Source organism: Pyrgilauda ruficollis, unplaced genomic scaffold, assembly GCF_017590135.1.
Source record: "Pyrgilauda ruficollis isolate IOZ18807 unplaced genomic scaffold, ASM1759013v1 scaffold30, whole genome shotgun sequence".
Lineage (NCBI taxonomy): Eukaryota > Metazoa > Chordata > Aves > Passeriformes > Passeridae > Pyrgilauda > Pyrgilauda ruficollis.
Genome location: NW_024524378.1, coordinates 2,189,971 through 2,214,458, shown reverse-complemented (window position 1 = coordinate 2,214,458; position 24,488 = coordinate 2,189,971). Strand labels below are relative to the sequence as shown.

Below are 24,488 nucleotides of genomic sequence, written 5' to 3'. Positions count from 1 at the left end.
CAAATTCTCACGCAAATGTCCAAGGTGTTAAGCCATCACAAGACTCTTCTGCCAGACTGTTTGAGTCCTTTCATTTTGCTTGATGAATGTTCTCTCTGGTGGTGTCACATTAAGGTGACCTGTCAGCTCTCCACTGTGAGCATCTACCAGTGGACACAGTCCTTCAAGATATCACACAGTCAGCATTCAGTGTTAGTTCCATTTAACTGTCAGATTATTTCATCATTCCAAACCCACGACAGTGAAAGCAGCTTTTAAAATATGCTGCCTTAATATTGCAGGTGTTGCCTCAAAGTCTGATACCACAAGTATGAAAAGAAATAGCAGGTTCTTTAGGGGACGGCATGTGAAGCTCTTGCAGGCACAGCTACTGCAATATGTTTAAATGCAAAGTCATATCTGCCATGTCTCCAGCCCCCTGGCTCACCACAGAAACCCACCTGTTTGCTTGCTGCATTTGTCAGCACGTCTGGAGTCATAACACAATGCTGAACAACCTGGCAAAAACTCATGGCTCAAATATTGCCTCTCGTTTTGTTGTCAGTTCCACCAAAACATGCTTGACTTGTATTATATACTACAAAATAAGCAAAACCAATACAAGGCTGAAGCAAAGCTTAATATGGAAAATCAGATGGAAAGTAGAATTAGATGGAGAAGTTCCTAATTCTGCCTATTGGAATCAGAGCCTTGAGGCCAGACTAATTCAGAACTTTGTTGCTTTGACAAACAAATCTGTGACCCAACTGTACTTTGGAGCTACAGTTTCTACTGACATTAAAATCTATCATAAAGCCAAGACACTCATCAGGCAGGAAAAAAAAGTAATACACAGCAAATTTCACTGCTTTCACTGACAAATGTTATATTCAAGTCCTCTTCTAAATAGAGAAAGCATTGTCCATACTTCTGTGTGTAAAATGAGCAAGTCCTCGGTGTTAACATTTTATTTAGTTACCTGGTTTCTAAAATACTCAAGCACAATAGAAGATATTTTCTTAGAAACACTTAGAGAATAAACATATGATTGAACAGATATAAATTAAAAAGAATTTAGATGTTACCCTGTTTTAATTGGGGGAGGTGAAAAACGATGGAGTAGATATTTTTAACCCAGTACAATTCTGCAGAGATTGTTTTGAGGAACACAAACCTCACGAGTGTACCCTGGGAGGAGTCCCAGAGATGGGCACATATTAGCATCCATCCTTCATCTTGCAGTTTTCCACAGCTATGGATCATAAGTACTCTTTGATGTCTCAGGGCAGAAATGTCAGGTTCACCTAAGCCATCCTTAGGTGAAAGGATAATATGTAAGGTTATAGAGACCCTCAGAGGATCAGAGGATCAGGTTCCACAAGGGATAGTAACCAGCAGCTTCAAGGAGGTTATGAGCAGTGATGGGACAGTAACCTCTCCTGCTTTTTTCAAAAATGCTTGTATTCACATGTTGAGCCTCACTTCACAGTACATTTTCCCATGTCTGAGCAGAGGCAAGGCTTTTCATTTTGTCTCTAAATTTACACAGAATTACTATGTGCAGGCAGGTGCTGTTTTCTTCAGCTTCCAGCTGGTGTGGATAGCTTCATATTTTGCTAGGATGATCAGGCATGTCTGTGGTATGTGTTATTTATTTAGAAGAATTCTTTATAAAGCAGCAGGGGCAATGAAGCTTTTGACCTGCAGCTCTAAAAACACACGTGAAGTCAATCAAATGAAATACAGAATGCAGACTGAAATATATCGTTACGGATTTTGTTTCAACAAACTTAGCTGAGTCAGAAGAGGACCTTTAATGATAGGAAGTATGAAGGAATGACAACAAGGTGGGGGGAAGGCACCAAAAAGGCACATGAACATTAGCATCAGGTCCTTGTTTGCAGTCTGAAACTTATGACAAGCTTTGGAGAATAGCAGAAACAAATACTCCTTATCTGCTAGAGAGGGATTTTCTTGTCAGAGTAGGAAAAGGGAGCAAAAGGCAGAGAAAAACAAGTGTCCCACCAGCCTGCACCTCTGCCTCCAGCACTGCCATTACGTTACACTGCCAGCTCAGAGAGAGAGGCCAGAGGAGGCAAGAGGGAAGATCAGAGAGAAAATGAAGGACTGTGTAACAAGCAAGTGTATGCATCCATGAGCATAGGACAAATCCAGTCACACAGGGAGGAGCTGGCCCTATGAATTTAGCCCACACTGGGCCATAATTTGGGCTGCATCCTGGAGAAGTGCTGGATCTGCCGCAGGGAGCTGAGTCCTGCACCCCTGTGAACACCAGTGTTGTGCATATCCTTGGTTGTCACTGGTGTTAAACATGGCTGACATTCCTATTGTAAAGAGTCTATGCATGCTTTAAACTGTCTTTTGGGGTACCTGATTTCATAATATTTTAACTGCAGCTGTGCTTTATTGTTACTGCAATTGCTGGTACTACTAGCTTTATACTTCTGTAGGATGCTCGATTATTTGTCTCATGATGCTTTTTAGAAGAATTGTCAGATTAAACTATGAAAACAACATCTAAATGCTTCTTTGAAGAGTGCAGAAACAGGATTAAAAAATGAAAACCTCTTTACTAGAATAAAAGAAACCCTGCGGAGCTGTGATGTGACAGGATGACTAAGCCAAATATCCTTTCTTGAAGTGTCCTCTTTCCTCAAGCAGATGGTTTGCTGTTCTGATCAGAGGATCTGAAGCCAGAGAAATTATCCTGTTGTGAAAATGCCATTGGGGAGAACATATTTACTGCCTCATTCTTGCATTCTTTTCCTTACTTTTGCTTCCTACTGATGTGGTTTCTGTAAGCAGTTAGGGGAGACCTTATCCTATCCCCTGCAAGGGGAAAGAGGCTGTTCCTGCCACTTTTAAAGGCAATACAAAGACAGCGCTGTTTCACATTTCCACTCCAAATTGTGAACACAGCAACAGAGGAGGTTATAAACCAATCATGTCTGGACTGATGGAAGTAGGAAAGGAACCAGTAATCATTTATTGTATCTATTTTTAGGTCCTCCTGCACCTTTGCTATTTTCCCCCAACTCCCCTTTCTAGCCACACTATCAGTGATTTCTAGCATAATTCAGAATCCCAAAGACCATCAGATATCCATGTTCATTTAACTCTTAAGGTGTGCTGTAGCACCACAAGGACCTTTGGATCTCATTTTAATATCCATGCTGTCATTTCTGCTCCAGCCAGGTCCTTCAGTTCCTGCTGTCCCAGGTCCTTGAGCTCAGCTCTCTCAGATGAGATGAGAAAACCTATTCCACCTCTGCTCGTGTCCGTCTGCTGCAGCAGCGTCGCTTGCACCTGGGACAAGTTCACTGCACATTGGCATGACTGCTTCCCACCTTTATCACATTCCACAAACCATACTGGACTTGCTGTTTTGCTCTATCTGTCTCAAGATACCTGTGAGACCAAAGTGACTCTGACAGCTGCCTGACAAGCACAGGCATTTTGTCTTCAGAGTTCATGTGACCTCCAGTGCATCATTGGTGCCATGGTAATTTCACAGCGTTAAATTCAGACCGGGTTGTGACCTACCCTTCCTGTGCTGTCTTAGAAGCTCTCTTGAGCTGCTCCTGCAGGCAGCTTGATAGGTGCAAATTTCCTTATGGCTCCCTCATGTGAGGAGTCTGCTGGGGGACTCATTCCCAGGGAGTTCCACTGGAATATATCTTTACACTTTACATCTTAATTTGTTTAGTTTATATCAGAATTTCTGAGTTACTTGAGGCCTCCAGATGGGACTTTTTTACACTTTCCCCCCATAATTTGTGTGTAACTTGGTACTGTTTACCCTGTCAAATATTTTGTATTTCCAAGAAAAAGCCTTGTGGATCCAAGTGTAACCCAACAGCATTCCAAGGAAATAATTTCATGAAGAGATTATGATCATGCATATATGGATGCCTCAGTTTCTTAAGGTCACCTCCCAGAGTGCTACTGCCTTTTCAGTTTCTCATTAGAGACATTGTGATAGGTTCCATTTTCAGGTCATTCATATGCAAATGAAATATTTCAATGTTTTGCTTGCTTTCTACATGATCTGTAAGTACAATGCATTTGCTTGTTTTTCTTCATTATACTTTCCTCCCTAGAGCAATAGGCTTCTTTTATTGTAGCCCAAATTATGGCAAGAGAAAATTTTCTGGGTAGATGAGCCATGGACCATCTTGACCCTTTCATCTCTATCTCATACTCTGTTGAGAGTTCCTTTATTTCCCAGAAGCATCCTTAGGTTCCTTTTTAGTTGCTGCCAACAATTGTCTGTCCATTGCATGAATTCAGTCTCTGAGATCCAGGACTGGCATCTTTTTAGCTCAATAATAAGATTTTTTTTTTTTTTTTTTTTACTTCTGATACTATTAGAAATTTTTACTTTTCCATAAATTTTAATATTGTTCCTTGTCCAAACACTTACTGGCACAAATTTGTTATATTATAAAAGTTAACCTCTATATGACCAGAGTTTCATTCTTACCAAAAGTGAATTGTCTTTCTTAATACTGGTGACTCTGGTGCACTTAAATATCATGGAAAATCAGTTGTGTTCTGTAAACCTTCAGGTGGACAGGGAAGAGGAGGGAAAGGCACAGATCTCTTCTCTGTGGTAACCAGAGACAGGATCCAAGGGAATGGCCTGAAGGTGTGTCCAGGGAGGTTAAGGTTGCATATAAGGAAAAGTTTTTGGTTTTTTTTTTTCCCAGAGGGTGGTTGGGCACTAGAAAAGGCTCCCCAGGGAAGTGGTCACAACCCCAAGCATGACAGTTCAATAGGCATTTGGACAGTCACACTCCCTGGTGTGGATCTTGGGGATGGTGCTGTGCAAGGCCAGAAGCTGGATTTTGATGATCCTTGTGGGTCCCTTCCAACCCAGCATATTCCATGATTCTATGATGCTATGCTGTTTTCCTTGGCCACCATGAAGAAGTGTGTTCCTTCCTCTAGAGATCTCTGCTGATGCTTTTAAACACCTGTGAGGTGTTGTGATCCTTTTACAAACTGCAGATATTATCTTGAGTGGGTTGTTTGTCCACCCGGCGTTTCTCCATCATGGGTTCTGTGGATTCCCACACTGCTGGTGTTATGCTTTCCTGCCTCTGTCTCATTTGCAGAAAAATTGTGGGTGTATTTTCATGTCCACAACATCAAAGCAGCATTTAACCTTCTCAAATTTCAGGTGGGTCCTTCAAATGCTTTGTTTTAATTAGATTCTGGGTATTTCAGTATGAAGTTCCTTGAATAATTTTTCCCAAAATCTGTGATTTTATCACAAACTGAATTCCAAAAATTTTAAAGCTTTTTTACCTTTCTATAAATCATGGCCAATTTTTTATTTTTACTATATTGAATTGCTTGTTTGAAAGCAAACATCTCACATGTTTCCCTTTATCTGGACTGTAGTGCTAGAAGTGCTTTTATAATCTTTCATAATCAACCTTCTTTTCCCAAAATAATTTCAACAATCAAGGCACTTCACAACTTCTCTGTCAGAAACTGAGCAACCTTAGCACTGGCACTTCTGTTTTATGGATACAGACTGAAGTACTGGGCAAACTACTTCAACTACCTTGTGTGGTCTGAAAGAGTTTTGATTTTGACAAATTGTTTAACTTCTCTGTTTTTCTGTTAGATTTTCTTACTGTTTACTACTGAGAAAACCAGTTGCTCAATAATCATCTTGAGTGAGGAATTTGCTGTATGCAGTGGTGGATTTCACGCTGAGCAGACTTTCGTAGTCTGAACCCATTCACAATTCAATCAGTTCAAATATCAGAACCTATTTAAGAGATCTCCCAGGCTATACAACACAGTGCATCTAAGATGCAATAAAAAAATTGAAAAAAAACACGATACCTAGAGGAGATAATTTGGGAAAAAAAAAAATTTGTTAACTTTTTGTTCTTAAAATTTTGGAGATGATGGTACCAATTACCAAAAAGTGGAGAAATTATTTTCCGAAACACATCCTGACAGAAGTGGGGAAATATATTAATGTAACCTCTGCATTGTAAGTGTGTTGTCACTGGACCTTATCTTCAATTTTGTGCAAAGATGTACTGTACATGCGCATTACAGTATATATATGATAAAAATGTGTCATTGTCAGAAGTAAAAAAAAGCAAAAACAAAACCAAAACACACAGATGAAGCATCTGCAAAGCATCCAGTAATACTATTAGCTTCCCACTAACACTTGCAGACAAACATTGGCCTTGGTTATAATCTCCAAATGTTTTTCAAATTTCTGGATGTTCAACCAAAATATTTTACTTTCTTTTAGAAATTACCTAGCACTACTGGAGGGCTGTCCAGTGAACAGCATAAATGAGCACTCTTTACTAAGCTCGAGTACTTTGCTGTGCCAGATATATATTTCAATAATGGGGAGGTTTTAATTGAGTTGATGGATGTAAGTGGGATTAATATGCATTGCACATGTGCAACACTCTGTAGCAGCTAATAGAGAATGCAGCTTTTCTGATAACTTCTCTTCACCTGGCACATTCCTAATAACAAGGAAATCCTTCATTCTTAGAACAGCCGTTCAATGCAGGGAGTTAGTGATATAGATTTTCTTCTGGTCTAAACAGGTTATTTTCTTTTGTTTATTGCTGTCATTTATGCTCATAATATGGGTTTTGCAGCAAAGCAGACCATAAATTAACCTTACCTTCCTGCCCATTTCTATAATAAATCCTGTGGATTATTATAAAGATGATAAAAGCTTCAGCTGTAAATGGAAGCTGTAACCTGAAGCCCTGAGTAACCAGTGATCAGTCAACAGTAAGTGTGGAACATGACAGGGCAGGACACTCTGACAACTTGAGATGCACATGTGCCTTAACATATGAAATACCACAGAATCATGGGGTAAGTAAGTTTGGAAGATCAGGCCCCATTCATAGCTTAAAGCAGGGCAAACTTAGAAATTAGAACTAAGCACTACCACTCCAAACAAAATCTTTGCCATTTGCTAGAGGGACAATACATGCCACTGTGCCAGAAGTCTTGAAAAAGTCAAGGTTAATGACACCAAGTAATTTGCAAATTTGCACTGGTACCCAGTGCTTGGAGTTTAATAAGGAGATACGCTGCTGCCTACAATTAGGTGGGAAGAGTTCTTGATGGGAAGCCTCCAAAGAAGCAGGTACATACAGATTGTCCTGTACCTACCTAGCAAATTTAATGACTTCCAGAGATATGACCTCCAGAGGATACTCTAGTTTCTGGGTGGAAGAAACCTCATTCATTTAAGATTTCATGTAACAGTACTTAATGTGTTACTTCAACCCAATACAAAAAGAGGAGAATGAACATTAGTAAGGGTTTTTAATCTGAGGTGGCTGAGAAATAAGGTCACACCTTCCTGTGAACTGCAGTCTTAGCAAATTCCGAGAAATTTTTTCCCTGCTCTTTGCTCTGAAAAAAATAATCACAGCAAATTTTTAAGGAGTAGAACCAGAGAGTGAAGGAATCATGAACTTGCTGACTGATGCTGTGGTGCCTGAAAATACAATTTAGAATAAGCTTCTGAAGAAGTCAGTGCAAGCACTACTCAGGCAGTAAACTTCACTGGTAACTCTCAGACTCCTCTTGTTAGGGTCTGTAGTGAGAGCAGATGATAATATACAGGATGCCAAAGGGCTGAACAGTGACCTGGTACTATGTCCACAGTCTGATACCCATGCTTGGCTAATGATACTGCAAAGACTGAGGAACTGCACTCGTTAATGCTCTGCTTTTCGTGCACCTACACAGACTTCAGAAACCATTTTTCTACTGCTGTCTTTTAAAGCTGTTTTGTAGTCAGAGTTAAGGTGGCAGTAAAGCCAGGTAGAAAGGAATAAAAAGTGTGAACTGAAGGGAGGATTTGTTGTGGAAATGAAAGAGCTGTTGCAGAGAGTGTAAGCATGTATTTCGTGTAACAAAGAGTACAAAGTTTAGGTGACATTTAATGCTGCCAAACTGACAAAAGCCCTGATTCTGAGTGATTATGCAATGAGCTGCACTGACTGCTGCCTAGCATTGCTTTAGGTGGTGAACACAGCACAAAAAGAACATCGAAATGGCAAAGTCACGCACTTAGGAAGGGAAAAATCTGAGTATCAAAGTACAGCTTCAGGGGGCCCCGACTACACCAGTGCTTTATGACATCTCTGGGAGAAACCACTGCAGACAGAGTTCTACCCCCAACCTGTGGGCTGAGGCTGCATCCTCCCTCTCCGTTGGGAGAACATGAGCTCCAAGAAGTTTGACTGTTCATAACTTTTAAGGCAAGAGTGTATCACTGTGACTAGTTGGCCTGTGAAACAGCATCCCCACTTCCTTGAGTGAGTTTGGACACACACATACACAGAGTTGCTAATTCCTTCTGTGTCATTAAATCCACGTGTGCCAGAAAAACCTTTTGTGAAAGGTTGGGTCCATGCTCCAAAAGCTCTGAGATTTAAATCTCCACCTTCCAATAATCATATAAATACTTTTAAGTGCAGAAAACAACATTTTTCTCTCTAAGCCCATGGAGAAACTGTCATCCCACCCCCAGCCTCCAACACTGTTTCCATAAAAATATGTCTGGCTCCCTGTTGAAATTTTTGGGCACAAATGTGTAGCTACAGCAAAGTTGCAACAAATCAGACAATCAGACAATCTTAGCTATTGGTGGTGCTATTCGCAATGCCTGCTTTTATAACCACAGGGGAAAAACATCGGGGAAAAACATCAGTTCTTTGTACTGCACAGTACAAGGCTCTTCACTAAGAAAATGGTCTTCATGACTTGATTTTTAAATGCATGTTGTTGAAAATGTCATGAAACTTGAATTGCAGTTTGATACTGTAAAATTAGCTTTCCTAAAAATATATTTTCCACAATGTATCTTTAAATCTTTCCACTTGTATTTTTAACATTACTCGTATTTTTTTATTATCAAAACTTATTCCAAGGGCATTAAATTATGGTCAGGTTTCTCATTACCAAGGCACTGCTCTGTTATTAAAAAAAAAATATAGAGAGAAAGAGATCATAAAAGGGCAGACACAAAGAGATTATATTTTATTGCAGACCTGACACATTGGTCTGCTTGTGTTAAATCAGTCTGGTGACTATGTGTGACTTTGTGAAATACAAATACACAAAACAATTTTCCCTTCAGCATGAAAGGATAAGACAGCAAAGCAATCTCACTCAGAGACTGGGACTACGACAGAGACTGAATCATGCAAAAAATGAGTGGGTGGGGTTTTTTTTCCCTTAGGCTTCTATTGGTCTGAAGAATAAGAGTCTGCATATGAGGCAAAGCTGATGCTGCTATCAGGTGTTAATCTGATGCAGTGTGAGCTGCCTCATATTGCACCCACCAAGAACTGGGTCTCCCCCACCATGCAGGCATTTGGCATTTTGACTCCCTTTAAAACAAAGAGGCTCATGGGGTTTGCTCATACACGCATACACACATATTCACACACTCCTGTTGAAAGAGAATAAAAAATGGAAAATATATCTTTACCGTGGGACACTTATCACTATGGGATTTATCAAAGCTGACAGGGACCAAAAAAATTGTTTTTAAAAGGGTGCTTTAAAAAAGGGTGGTTTTAAAAAGGCTTTTTTAAAAAGGGCGTTTTTAAATTGTTTGTGCAAGTGCTAGGTGAAGGGAAACCTTGAATTTTAAAATGAGGTTTCCTTCTCAAACAAATTAGAGTAAAATACAAAATTCTTAGTGTAATAAGACATGAATCTAGCTCTTGTTTAACAGATAGCTCTGAGAAAATGACTGCTAAGAGCCTGTGATACCTACAAGGACTTGTACAGAAGAGTCAACACAAAGGATTATTTTAACTTACTGCTAGATGCAAAGATATTTGCTGGAAAAGGAACGATTTCCATCAAATACTTTGTTTCAGTACGTCAACAATTGCCAATAAAAAAATTGTTTGATCATTTTCTTCTGACCATGCTAGGTTATAATCTCATCACAATGATGGTTTATAATCTCCTTTCCATGCTGCTTTTTAATGATTCCATGCATTGTTCAAGCTAGGCTAGATCAGACTTCTGTTCAGCAGCAAATATGTTGCCTAGCACTATAAATAACAAAATCTCCTTTTCTCCATCATCAGCTTTCAATCACAACACAAGTGTAATGCGACTTTAGAAATTCTGTTTAATACCTTGGTGCTTCCATGGGCAAAGATGAAAAGCTTCTCTGCAAAGTCAATAGGTCTCCTGAGAAGCAGTGCAAGTGCCACAAGACCTTTTTAATTGCTTTTCTTTGGCTGACTTTAAATAATGCTGTGGGCATTTGTCCTCACCATGGCAGTTTGGCCTTCATTTCATTGCCCTTTGCTCACACACAGCTATTTCAGTAGAGAGCAGTGTATATACATATATATGTGCACATGTGTGTGTGTGTATACATGTACGTGTATATATATATATGTATATATGTATACACACACACACATGCAAGTGACAGTGTGAAAGAAATATAGAATAAATGTTTTACATAGACAGTGTAGAGAATCTCAGCATAACAATGCATATCTAAAGAGATAGTCTCTGTACAGGTTTTTTTGTTTAAAACCTCAGTACTGGACAAGAAATAAGGCATAAATGCTCTATAGTATGCTTTTCATGACTGACTTTGCATGCGCTCAACTCATTCTTTTCAAGAGCCTTTTAAATGCTGCTGAATTTGCCTCAGTGCCATCTTCTTTGCCCTAACTCCTTCACTCCCTGTGCTTTCAATCACAGTGTCCTACAGATTTACTGCCCTTCAGGATCAGTGCAAGACATGTCTATGGAAATAGAAACAGCTAGGAGAGAGCTTCAAATAAGATCAGCTAAAGAAAACAGCAGTATTCTTTACTACAATACTAATTAATTTTTTTTAAAACTTAACTCTAAAAAAATTACTTTCAAAAAAGATCCCTATTTTCTCTATTCTTTTTCAAAAAGTATATATTAAAAATAGAACCTTTTTTGGGTCGAGTTTTCAATGGCAAACTTTCAACCCCAGTGCTCCTGAGTAAGTTCTTTTCCAGGTGTTAGGGAATTAGGATGCTCCTTGGTTAAGCTGTCTTAATGCTGACTGTTACCTTCTTTGGTGGAAGTGCTCATTCTGCTGGTGGGCATTTTACTTCAGAATGCCCTGCATTAAAATCTGCCTACAAAAGAAACCTACTTATTTATCACACCCCCAAAAACTGAGAGCAGCTCATGCCTACAAACACTCACCAGCAGCTCAAGTGGAGATAAAACACACCCCTTTATCTCCTGGTGTCAGGCAGAAAGGGCTGGAGGGAGGTCACTTCTCTCAGTAACCCAAAGCTTGCATGGGGACTTTATTGCCATGATGATTTCGAATGAGCAGCCAAAGCTCACGGGTCACACTCGGCCCAGGGCTCGGTGTGTGACACATCCCTGCTGAGCTGTGCTCGCCCAGCAGGTCTCCAGGCCAGGCTTGCTCTGTGCCCAGCACGTTTTGCCATTTCTAATTAAGCCCAAAACTGCTTTCAGCTTTGATGATCTTCCTGCTGCTTTTTCCTTCCCCCACAACTAATTTCAGACGTTCACATTCAGTGAGATACAGGAATAGAAGCAACTCAGCTTGCAGTCTCCCTGCCTTAGGAAAGCTGAATATAAACAGGTTTCTGAGCTACAGTTTACACCAAAAATCAGAGCACTGGAGACAAAGCAGCCTGGTTTACTGGAGCTGGCTGCAAAGATCGTACCAACTTCCTAAACTAACTCTGAAAAATAGCTAATTCATGTCCCTTCCTAAGCTGCCTGTGACCCAAACTACCCCTCCTTAGCTTAGTGGGTGACTGTCATTCTTCTTGCTGCACCAGAAGCATCCTGATCTGGTCTTACCTGATATGACCTAATCTAGAGCAAACTGCAGCACCTCAGTTGCACACATGCATGAGCTACTTCCTAATTATTGTCTCAGTGCTCTGGGTTTTACTTTTTAATCACATTTTGAATTCCTAACTTCTCTGTAAACCTCCTCAACCAAGCCCCTGAATGAACCTGATGTGTCTGTATTAATATAATTTATTCATCTATTTTTTTGTTGCTGATGTTTCTGGAGTGAGCTTTACTCTCTACCTTTAGCATGTAAAAGAGGAGTACATGGCAAGCAAAAATGTATCACCAGGACATGGTGTCAATCCAACAGAGTTACTGCTTCTGGAAATTTTCTGTTCCTAAATTATTCTGAGCTGGTTCAGAAAAGGGTTTCTTGCAAAAAGGTAATGAAGAAATCCCCCTTCTTCCCCAAGGTTACAACTTATTTTGTTAGACCAGATGACATGACAGCATGATTCTATCAGGACAAATCAAAGTTTACTGAGCAAATCTGTGTTCTATAACCTGATTTATTGGTGCCATCTGCCAATACCCATGAACAGATGCTCTGTAGGACCTCACTAGTGTGCAATAATGACTGGGAGAAACCCACTGCAAATGACTGAATTTTTAAAGTTACTGAGTGTAGCAGGAGAGATAACAAGCATAATGAAGAAATGTCTAGGAGAATGTATCCCAATGTTCATTTTGCAGTTCTGGTTCTCTGACAGAAGATGCTTCAGAGCATCTTCATCTACATATGTGGGTATGAGCTGTAAAAATAAACGAAGAATTCACAATTTCCTGTGATTTTGCTCCAGTCCTTTGCTATTATGTGCTTCAAAGAAAAGAGAGCATTTTGGTGCGAGCAGTAACAGTCACAGTTTACCCAAAATCAATGAATTCTTCATGATTGCAAGAGTTCTTTTTATGGTTGTATTCAAGCAGGTCAGGATTGCCATACTGCTAGCACTAATGTCTTTCTTTTTACTGTTTTTCCCCTGCTCTGCAGCTATTTTCAAGCCCCGTGTACTCTGAGGGCATGCCAAGGTAGAAACAAACCATTTGCAATTATTGCCAGCGGCAACATTAATTTTGCATTCCCATCACTTCAAAAACACAGGGGAGCAAAAAGAGATAACGGAAAGACAAGAAACTTGTCAGGGTGGAGACTGGAAACGTGCCTGGGATCGGTGGAGGCACTGCAGAAGGTGAGGGAGAGCAGCCCCAGCTCCTGCAGCCCCAGGGAACACTTGCAGAGGTGCAGGAGCAGCCCAGTCCCATTGTCCCCATGGCCCTGGTGCCACCTCCCTCTGCCTCCTGCCAAACTAAACATCCATCTCTTAGGAGATGCATTGAAATTAGAAGCTGAAGTTGAAGCGATGGAAGGACACTTTGCCTTCTTGCCTAGCATGCCCTATTCAACAACCCACTCTGTCCATACCTACGGCATCACATGGAATTCATTCAAACCTGCTCAGGAGCGGGTTTTTGATGGACACAGCCTATCCAATATCTGACAAAGCTGTAAAATCAGGGAACAGCAGCTTTCAAGCACTGTCACTCTTTCAAAGGCTGAATTTGGAACTGAAGCTGAAGAGTAGAAATCCTCCTTCCCTTATTGTGCCAATTCATTAAAATCACACACTCATGGAAATTCTCCATAGAGAAACCATCACTGAACTATTAATAAAATCTCCCTGAACTGTTAATACGATCTCTGGGAGCTTTAATCCACCTTGGGAAATGGATATGAAATTGCACAGGCCTGAAGATGCTGTTTTTATCCTCAGTTTACATGACATTTCACTTTAAACAGTTTTGTTTATGACTGATAACTTCCTGAACCTGGCGGCAATTATTTTCTTTCCAGGGGAACTGTATTTGGATTTGTAGTAAACTATCAAGTATGGTTGAGATAGAAGTTCACTGGGGTGTGTGCTTGGTTTTCTGATTAGATAGGGTAAAGATTATGAAAGCATTTTAAAAGTGCTTATTTCTCAAAATTCAGATGTTCTGTAACCTAGAAATGTGCTGTAATATGGATTTTGAGCTCAGGTCCTTGGTCTATGATGTCAATTCATGTAGTTTGAAAGGAATGACCTTGAGCATCAGGTTGGATTCATTCCTATTTTTCATATTCCAAAGATGGCTTTGTGTTCCCAACACATTTTGGTGTGAGGAGATGCTGGAAAGTCATGCAGATTTTTAGCTTTCTGGCAGTTCCAAACACCATAGTAGAAGGTTTCTGATGCATACTCGTGCCAAAAGAAATAGGTGTTCTCATGGCAGGAACAGGCAGAAAGAAAGAACAATTGTCTCTAATCAACCACATAGCTTCCAAGCACACCTCCTAAGCTATTTAATGGAATATTATGTACCAAAAGCTTTAAGTTCTAGGCTCAGTTCAAAAATTTTTCTGCACAGGAGGTCTGAGCAGAGATGGGAAACGATGATCCCCATAACATTTTGCTGTGACCTGCAAGCTTGGACACTCTTCTTCTGTCTGAAACTAAAGATGTATTGAAGCCTGCATGGATTTGGGAGGTCTGTTGCAGCTCCACTGTGTTCATTATTTTCTCTTTAGGCATGATAAAGAGGAGAATAACTGAAAACAACAAGGAAACAAATATATAAAGCAAAAGACAAATCAGGCAAAAGAATAGGCCAACAATGGCTCCATTTTCATTAAATCAACTCAGACTCTATGTTTGGATGATTTTCTCTCTCTCAGTTTGCCTACACTGCTCTGGGAAGGTGCCACTGCATCATTGTTCAATACATTCCATATTTTAGATCAATTTAAGTCCCAGTGAAGAAGGCCTGGTGTCACTGTGGAGTGAGCCAGCTGTCCAAGAAGCCAGCTGTCCTGAAGTTCTTTCACTGAAGTGTGGGATGGAAGAGTGTACAGTGAAGTGGATTGAGAACTGGCTCAAAGGCAGATCCCAGAGGGCCATAATTAGTCTCAGAGGGTCAAGCTGGGGTCCTGTTACTAGTGGTGTCCCACAAGGTTCAGTTTAACTTACTCATCAATGACTTTAATGAAGGGGCAGGTTCCTCCTCAGCAAGTGCAATAGGGCAAGAGGGAATGGGTAAAAACTGATGCATGGGAAGTTCCACCCAAACATGAGGAAGAACTTTACTGTGCTCCGGTGTGAGGACTGGAACAGATTTCCCAGAGAGGTTGTGGAGTCTCCCTCACTGGAGATACTCAAGAGTTGTCTGGACACAATCCTCTGCATGTGCTCTGGGATGACCCTGCTTGAGCAGGGAGTTTGGACCTGATGGCTGTGGTCCCTTGCAGCCCAATCCATTCTGTGATTCTGTGATTCCCTGCTGTTGCTTTGGAGCAGGCTAGCTTGATTAGGACTGGATTGGATGCACTTATTTACTCTGTAATTTCATAGCTGAGCTATGTGCTGATGTGTCCAGCCTTGTTTTCCGAAGAGAAGACAGTAGTGCCCAAAAATAATTAGATCAATTAATGTGATTTCACTTATAACATTGGAATAAAAACCAAGTATATCCTCAGGATTGGGTATTTTTGACAAGGAATCAGGTTAAGAAAAGGCTCGGTGATCCCAGAGTCCATTTCACAGTAGACTCCAAAAAATGTACCTCATTATAAAATACACCTTTCCAAGGAATCATAAGACAGGAGAAATCAAAAGAGAATTCCTAAAAGCAAAAGCTCTCCAGCAGAAAATCAATTTCAGCTACTTTCACCTTGCCCCAGGGAAAGCAGCAGAGACACTAAGTGGAGTGTGGGAAATGTCTCATACATCTTCCTGGAACTGCACAAGGCAGACCTCCAGACAGGAGCTTTCCTTTCCAAGACAGCTCTGCTCTAATTAGGGACTTCTACAAAATTAGTATGTTGCAGTTCTAAACAGTTCTGGGTGATTCCCATATCAAATTTCTTTGGGTTTGTTTTTTTTTTTTCCTTTTCTTTAAAAAAAAGGTCTTTGTTCTAATTGACAGCCATACAAAAGCAGGTGGACTGAGGGATGAAGGTCAAATTGAACTTAATGTGCTTAATAGGGCAAGGAACAAAGTTTAGGACAAAGTTGCACACAAAAATGTGCTTTGGTTGTTGTTTTTTTTCCTGACTGTCATGTTTCCTTTTCAAGGGTCCTTGTGCACTTTTGGGTGTACCTTCAACATGAAAAGAAAGCAATTGCCTCTAAATAAAATTGTTATATTAAGGGCTTTCCTATAACACAGATGTGTGAGATAGAAGCTAGTTTATAGACTCAAAAATCTACATTAGGTGGACACAAAATTAATTTTCTATATAGGAAAGTGCAACTTGCTCCTTTTTTTTTCTAGAGGAAGGCTGCCAACTTAAATCTCTGGCTAGTTCCTATAATTCTCAGTATTTGGGCCTTTCTGGGTATTGTTAAAGCTGGTCAATATGTTCGAAAAAAGACATGTTCCCCCTTGAAAATGAAGACTGACTGATGTTTCTCACTAAAAATGATTAATATAATTTGTGCATTCCAGCAGGAAGGAAAAACAATTTTTCTTTTTCAGGTCAGTATAAATCTCTGTGTCTTAAAGTTATTCCCCTGCTTCCAATCTTTCATTTCTTTACTTTCCTGTGATTCAGACTCAGATTGGATTTTCTACACTGACATTAGCTGCTACAGTACAGCCTGGGAACAACTGTGACAATTTACTTCCAAAGAGCAAAGGTGTCAGAAACTTTTTCCTTATAGATACAGCTTGTGGGATGGCAGCCAGCTTGACAAATATAGAATTAGTAATAAATAAAGAAAGAAAGAAAGGCAAGTATGGAACTTTCCAGTTTGTCTTGGGTTTGGGGGTTTTTTTAGAATAATCTGTGAAAAGCTCCAAATCTTAAAAGCTTCATTCCCATGTGTGAGGTAGGCAACTGAATTTGTGAATTTTGCATGAGATGGGCATTTTATGGCTCTGGTCTGCAGTAAAACACAATTTTACGTTATCACATGGTAGACAATCAGTTTGGGCTTCACACTTCTGTCAGTCCATGTGTTTTGCTAGGTGGGCTCAGACTCTGCAGCAATTTCTCAGCAGTCAGTTGAAGTCACTGCAATGTGCAGCACTGCAGCACTTTACCTCAGTCAGTTCTGCATCCTAAACTCTCATGAAAAGCAGTGGAAATACTCTTCTTTATTGAAAATGAGCACCCTAACAGGACATATGTCATCCTTAAAGAGAACTATAGAATCATAGAACCACTGAACAGAATCATAGGGTTGGAAAGGATCTTAAAAGTCACCTAGTTCCAATCCCTCTGCAGTGGCAGGGGTGCCACTCATAAAATCACATTGCTCAGGACCCTATTAAACCTGGCCTTGACCATTTTCAGGGATGGGACATCCACAATTTCTCTGTTCCAGTTCCTCAGCACCCTCTAAGAAAATAATTTCTTCCTAATATCTAATCTAAACCAGCTTTCTTTTCATTTAAAACCTTGTCCTGTCACTGTCTGCCCAGATAAGAAGTCCCTCTCCCTCCTTTTTATAAGTCTCCCTGAGGTACTGGAAGGCTGCAATGAGTTCTCCCCTTCACCAGGCTGAACAACCCTAGCTCTCTTAGCCTGTTTTTGTAGGAAAGGTGCTCTATTCCTCTGATCATCTTTTTGGCCCTCCTCTGGACTCACTCTAACAGGTTGACATCTTGCATGGACTTAGGACCCCAGACCAGGTGGGGTCTCAAAAGCTCAATTCATCATTTACTGGAATTTAAAATGGGATCACCTGTGATGTTACACTGCTTGTCCTCCTGTGTGCTGGCCTGATTACCTAATAGTCCTTCACAGTATATCCAATATGCAGATTCGTAATGATTTCAGATCTACTGACCTGTCTGAGGTGAAAGTGGCTTATTTCACTGTATAGCAAAAGAAAAAGATATCACTTAATGCCTGAGGCTGCTCACAAATATTACCCTAGTATGATTTTAGATGACAGCCAGGGTGAACCACAGCTAAAGAGCATGGAGAGTCCTGATGATCTGCCCTGCGTGGCAGGAGGTGGTGTATGCACAGATATTGCTAAATCTGGGGGAAAAATTGACCTTGAAGCAACACAGAAGCTCTGCAGAGCAGGTGCATAAGGGGATTTTTTCATATCATCTCACAAATCCACCCCGTATTCTCACCAGCTGTGCTCAATCTCTGATGCTCCGGAGGAAGGCAAGAGAGAGCCCCAGGACACCCTGTGCTAATTGCGGGGGGAAGGAACCTGCCTGGGTCCCAGAGCCAAAGCCCTGAAGGAAGAGACCTGATTATACTCTGCTTTTCATGCTGAGCTGTAGGGGTTAGGAGCACACACAGGATGAGGACGGCTTCATCAGAATCTCCCTTCACAGCGGAGAGACAGGCTCCTCTCCTCCCTTTGGAAGCGTATTTGCACACAGCAGCAGCGCTCATCCCATTATTTATGCCACTAGAAAAAAAAAAAAAATACAACCAAAAAAACCTAGGCTCTTCCTTGACTGGCGTTTGTTAGATAAGATCGTAGGTACAAAATACCCTTCACAATGTGCAATAACCTTTAAAGACTGGCCAGCCGCCACCTCCTCTTCTCTCAGAAGAGGCAGGTGGAGCAGGGCGGGATGCTGTGGGGAGCACCTCGCCTGCGGGACGCTCCCTGCATGTTAATGCCCGGGGTGCTCGTGCTTAGCCTGGCAGCGGCTCCCGCAGTTTCCATGGTGCTGTCATGGTGCGCTCTCCCCGCACCTTCACTTATCAGCATTTCCCACCCATCCTCCTCCCTGTAATATGCTGCTTGCTCACCCCGAAAGGTCAGCCATTGTAATGATGATTTTAGCAGGGGGAGGCAGGGAGGCCGAAGGGTGAAAAGGTGAGCTCCGAGCAGCGCTATGCGTGGGAACCGGGGGCTTGCCTGGCGCTCTACAATGAGAAATTAGAAAGCTTCCCCTCGAGGGAGCGGTGCTCATCAACCCCCTCTCACTTCCCAGGCCGGCCGAGTCAGATGCCCTGACGGAGTTAAAAAATGTTCACGAGAAGTGGCTGGAGACCCGACTTTAAATCTTCGGCGTCTCCTTGGCAATTGATGTGCCAGTGTGTGGAGGGGCAAAGGGACTGCCTCTGTCCACAGAGGAAACTGATACAAACGCTTACAGGCATCTTTTTTTTTTTGTTTTTCCATTTTCCTCCTGCCCCCTCCCAGTGCTCGTTTGCAGATGGAAAGAGACAGATTTTTCCTGCGACTTTCATCCTATTGACTGCCGGAGTAAAGCACTGCATCTCTTAACTGCCTTCCTTTCTTTCTTTCTGTAGGACAGCTTTCCTGCACGTTTTGGAGGAGTCCATTTTGTCAATCAGCCCTGGTACATCCATGCCCTGTACACGCTAATCAAACCATTCCTCAAAGACAAGACAAGAAAAAGGGTAACTAGATGGGGGTGGGGGGTGGGGGTGGGGAGGAGCCTGCAGACCTGGATTTTCCAAGTAGCTGCCTATTTTCTTTTCTATTTTTTCCCCTCCATTTTCCATATGGTATAAGAGAATTCCTGCTGTTATTAAAAATTAGAATTTGGAATGGTCTGGATTGAATCAATAGCTCAGTCAGGGACCAGAAATTTGTTATCACCAACAAAGCATGGATACATTTTACTGGGACATGCTCAGGGATAGAGAGAATTGGCAGTGTGGAGGGACTATCAGGTCTGGCTGAAGTTACTTGCAAGTGAGGGAAAATTCAGTTCAACTCTTTTTGTAGGAGTAAAAATTCATATTACATTCCTTCAGCAGGGTTACTGTTTTCACATGATGGTAACTCACTTGCTTCCACCAGAAGTACCCACACCTGAAGGCTGTTTGCTCACACTGCAGAAGAGGCCTATCCTCTTCACTGAAACCCAAGTGAATTGGTGGTTCTGCAGTCATCCTAGCTATTTGCTCTCTGCAGTTTGTCAAACAACAGCTGCATAATCCCTTAGGAGACCCCAGAGCCCACCCTGAGCTGGGTCTGACTAGGCAGGAAAAGGGTGGGACCCACCTGAAAGCAAAGAGGGATTAGACAAACGAGTGTTACTGAAGCAGCACTGAGTGGTGGCACAGCCTGATACACCCCTGGAAATGTCTGTCCTGGGGTGCAGGGCTAGCGGCCCTCTCAGATGCTGAAGTTCTGCTCTTTACGTCTGCTTTCAGTAATCTCCACTGTCACCCTTTTCTTCTCACTGCTCTTCATGTAAGCCTCTATCCTCTTACAGTAGCAATAATCAGTCATAATTCCTGACTTCTGCTTCTCCTGATCTGGTACTTAAGAAATCATCATGTGCCAAAGGAAAGCGAATCAGAGTTTACAGAAATATTGGTAGTGCCAGCCTAATTCTTCAGCTGCCCACCCTGAAGTTAGTCCCCCTCTTCTGCCAACTGAGTAAGCCCTGAGAACTTTTGCAATTCCCACCTGAAACTGCATTGTCAACTAATGATGCTCCGCACCTCATTAGTGCAGCTATAATTGTACTTAATAAAGTAAGGAGACGGTGATGACTTTGAACTTTCTTTTTTATTTGTTCAAGATCTTTCTTCATGGTAACAACCTGAACAGCCTTCACCAGCTAATACACCCTGAATGCCTGCCCTCTGAGTTTGGGGGGACTCTGCCTCCCTATGACATGGGGACGTGGGCTCGAACGCTGCTGGGTCCCGACTACAGCGATGAGAACGAGTACACCCACACCTCCTACAACGCCATGCACGTGAAGCACGCTTCCTCCAACCTGGAGCGGGAGGCCTCACCCAAACCCATGAAAAGGTTGGTACCGCCTTAGAAATTGCTCTTTTTTGGCTCTCTGAACAGGTTCGGCGTAAATCTCACAGGAAGGGCTCATCTGGCTCGAGGAGAGGCTGTAATTTGGCAAACGTTGATGGTGAGGAGCACTTCGCTCTGGGCTGTGCTCGTGGTGCAGTGGGAGAAAGGAAGCCTCTTGGTGGAACCGTAATTACTTGTCTGATTACTGTGCATGAAAACGAGGGGAAATTAATGAGCTCCTGCACAGAGCATTACAGAAAGTACATCAGGGTGAGATGCTGTCCTGCACGGTGCAGCGCACCCAGCAGCACCACTTCAGCACTGGTCCCCATTCCTTGCCGCTGCTCTGCTGCTGCTGACCCGCTTGTTATCGATGAGGGATTTACCTCCTTGAAAAAGCAGCTTTTCTATGATGAGCACCACTGCCCTCTAAAGGGAAAAGGAGTTGGTCTTCTCCCTCTGCTTCTGCTCCCACTTGCTCTGCAAAGCCCTGCAAAGGCTGGCGCAGAGCTGCTCTTTTAAATGCTCTGGTTTTAGTTCTGTTGATTGTGCATTCAGCTCTGAATGCTCCAAATGACACCTCTGGAGCCTGTTACCCTCAGTAGTTTGGACTGATTAGGGGGATGGGGTCAGGAAGTCGGATACCTGGCACAGAGCTGTGGGTGGTATGGCTCAGCCAGCACCAGCTGCAGTGAGCCATGGCCGTGTAGGCTCCCCTGTGTGAGTGTAACATCTGCACTTGCCTCACCCTTGGCATCCCCCTCCACAAAACTGCTTTCCATGCAGATCGCAGTGATGCTTTCCTCGCTGCTGCCACTTGATGAGTGCGGTGCTCACAGGCACGGCGTCACTCTCCGTGACAGGCAGCGGCCATCAGTTTGTCACAGCAAAATCAAAGCTGACAACACAGACAGGCCATAATGTCATGCAATTAATTTTGAAAGTCTTTCATCTTCAGAGGAAAAAGAAATGCATTCTTGATTCACAGCTCCCTTCCAGGTCAGAGGGATGCCACGCAGCTGTGTCTGCCAAGTGAGGCCTCGTGCTGGAAACACTAACGCTTGTGACTGACTGCAAGAGCTCACAGGGCCACAGGGCTTTCAGGTTATGAGCCTTGTCATCAAGAGGGGTGGCCACCTGCATTGTCAGCAGTTCTCACTCCTGACCACCAGCCGAGGCTGGGAGCCAGCATGAGCTTACAAAGCTTGCTCCAGAGAGTTGAGTTTAAACCAATTTATTTTTAATAAATACTGTCACTGAAACGCACTGAATTATTTTAGAAAAATACTAAATATTTTATTATTAATAAAATATATCTCCATTTATGTAGCTTTACAGAAGGAAATCTGCAGATTTTTAAAGCTCCAAATATGTTGAGAGCTTTTCACAGGTAAATCTTTGCTGAGGATCTGATCCTTGGCTGCAAAGAAGGGAGGGTCTTTTTGTGCCCTCAGGGGAGAACCTCAGCTTGAAAATTAGTTCAGTGCCAGAAAACCCTGCCTTGAGGCAAAACCTTCTTTTATAATCTGTTCACTAATAAAAAAGTGCACTAATACAAATACGGGGAGGGGATGAATCTAATTTGTCATGTTGCCTCTGGGCAGACTAGATCTAACTTTTAGCCTAATTTCGTTACTCGGCGGTTAAGTCAACCATCTGATCTTGCACCCCGTGGTCACTCCTTGCTGTTAAAGGTGAAAAGTTCACAGCTTCAACAGATTTTCTCCTATGAGTATTTGCTTTGATTCTCCTTCTCCTGAAATTATAGTTTGGCCCAATCACAGGTAAAAACCTAGGTTTAGAAAGCATGTTTGTGTGCTTTATTAGATTTTTTTTTTTTTTTTTACCAGATTTATATCTAAGGCATCTTAAAAGGTCTCCAGACTTCTACCAGCATTACCTGTCTTTATATATCTCCCCTCCTTGCCTCTTTAGGTTCTTATATCTCTAACACAATGTGAAACTCAGGCTATGACTGAGATTTCTGGATACTCCAGAGAGTTTTCACCAGGCATAGGTGATCTTCTAACATTATTTTTCATCTTAAATATTACTCCCTCCACAATTGTTCTATCATTTCTTTCCCTTATTAGAGCAATTTCTAGTTTTATTGAAAATATGTCCTCTGGTCCTCCTTTCCTGGCATACACTCTTAGGTAACGCGTTCATTTTGTGGGTTTTTTTCTGATTCAATTATTGGTTTAACAAAAAATAAAGGTAAAGGTCACTGACTTTTTCTTTAGCAATCATGTTCCACTGAAAGGGGCAAATATGCAAAGACTGAGTCTTCTTAGGCATCTGCAATTTAAGGCTGGAAAGCCTGAGCAACTACTCCCCAGACATCACTGCAGGTTCACCTGCCCAGCAGCCAGCTGCAGGGGAGGGCAGTGCTTATGAGACTTGGCTTTACCTGGGAGGCTGAAGTTACAGTGGTTGTTCCCAGCTGTGGCACTGTCCTGCTGTGTGACAAAGTGCAGAGCTGCAGCCCCTCCTGGCTCTGTGGCCACCTGCTGTAAAGCCATGCAAGCCCATCCTCGCTAAAGCTGCTGCTGGACCAGAGAAGTGTTGAAGCACCTGGAATGTTTGAGCTCAGTGCTACTATAACAGGAGTACACTGTGCACTGTGACCACAGAGAAGTGTCCCTGCAAAAATAAATGCCACCATTCTCTACACCTGGTGAGAAACTCACCCTTGACACCTACTCCAAAAATAGTGTCTCACAATTTTAGTAGCAGAGAGGCTGAGGAATCAAGGTATGAATTATAGATCTGAAGAAAATTGAAGGAAATGAAGACATTCTGTGAAGTCAGAGAATGACTGACCAAAATACTGTGGTAGCCATGTAACCCATATTAGCAAATGAATGCAGAGTGGGGGAAGGAGGCTATTTTCAAGATGTGCCTGAAAACAAAAAATCTCCAAATGCAGGCCAGGAAAAAATGAGATATCAAGCAGCAGTGAGGGATGCTGAAGCTGGAGCAGGTACCTGCATGTAAGTCAGCTTTAGGACTGACGGCAGTGCTTTGGCTCCTGTCACCACAGCAGGTACATGTAAATTGAAACAAGTTCACCTGAGAATGCTGGGGAGGATGAAGAAAGCAAAGGCCACATTTTTCCAGCAAGAAGCTACAGAAGACAGTGGATGTTTTAGCTTCAGAGAGAAAAGGTTGAAATGGATTTGAAGGGAATAAAACCTGGAGAGAGAGAACAAATATTTGAGAAAAATGACAATTTAGGCATTAGGCATGAGATCAAATGGGTATAAGTTGATCAAAGTATACCTTGGCTGCAAATCAGAGTTGGTTCGCTAGCCATCAGAGGCCAGAAACAGTGTGCCAGTATGGCAATCTGACTGACACAGGAGTGAAAGACTAATGTGAAGGGGCTACAGGAGATTAAACTTGCATACCAAAGTCTCATTAGATTCCAACTTCTGCTCCATTTAACAGCAATGGAACCAGAACGTTATCTTCCTCCCAGTCACAGGCAGGGGTGGTTTTCCCAGTGACTTGCACAAGATTTGTTCTCAAGAAAGGGTCCCTGTTGACTTCAGAGAATGGAGGTGTTGTAGATGGGGAAAGGATTGAAAATCCTCTTAGATTACTCCAGTCAGTGATGTAATCATGAAAATTTTGAGATTTGATGAGTATCTATAATATGGAAAATCTTTAATCAAAACCATTGCAATTTTTCCACCAGTGGCCACATGAAGTCCCACTGGAGCAACACCAAACTAGTGGAAATGGCACTCCCATCTGCAGTATTATCTGGGATCCCAAGTACTGTATGAACAGATGGGAAACAAAGCAAAACAGCTGATGCCTCCACATAATGAGTCTTAATTACCGGGGGCGGGGGGG

At 42.0% G+C, this 24,488-nt stretch overlaps 1 protein-coding gene across 1 annotated transcript in view; it reads left to right on the top strand.

The window, feature by feature from the left end:
* CLVS1 (clavesin 1) overlaps positions 1–24,488 on the top strand; it is an 87,083-nt gene that overhangs the window by 50,015 nt on the left and 12,580 nt on the right. Inside the window, 2 exon segments of the mRNA XM_041473739.1 lie at positions 19,148–19,258; positions 20,395–20,630. Of these exon segments, the coding sequence (XP_041329673.1) occupies positions 19,148–19,258; positions 20,395–20,630 (347 nt within the window).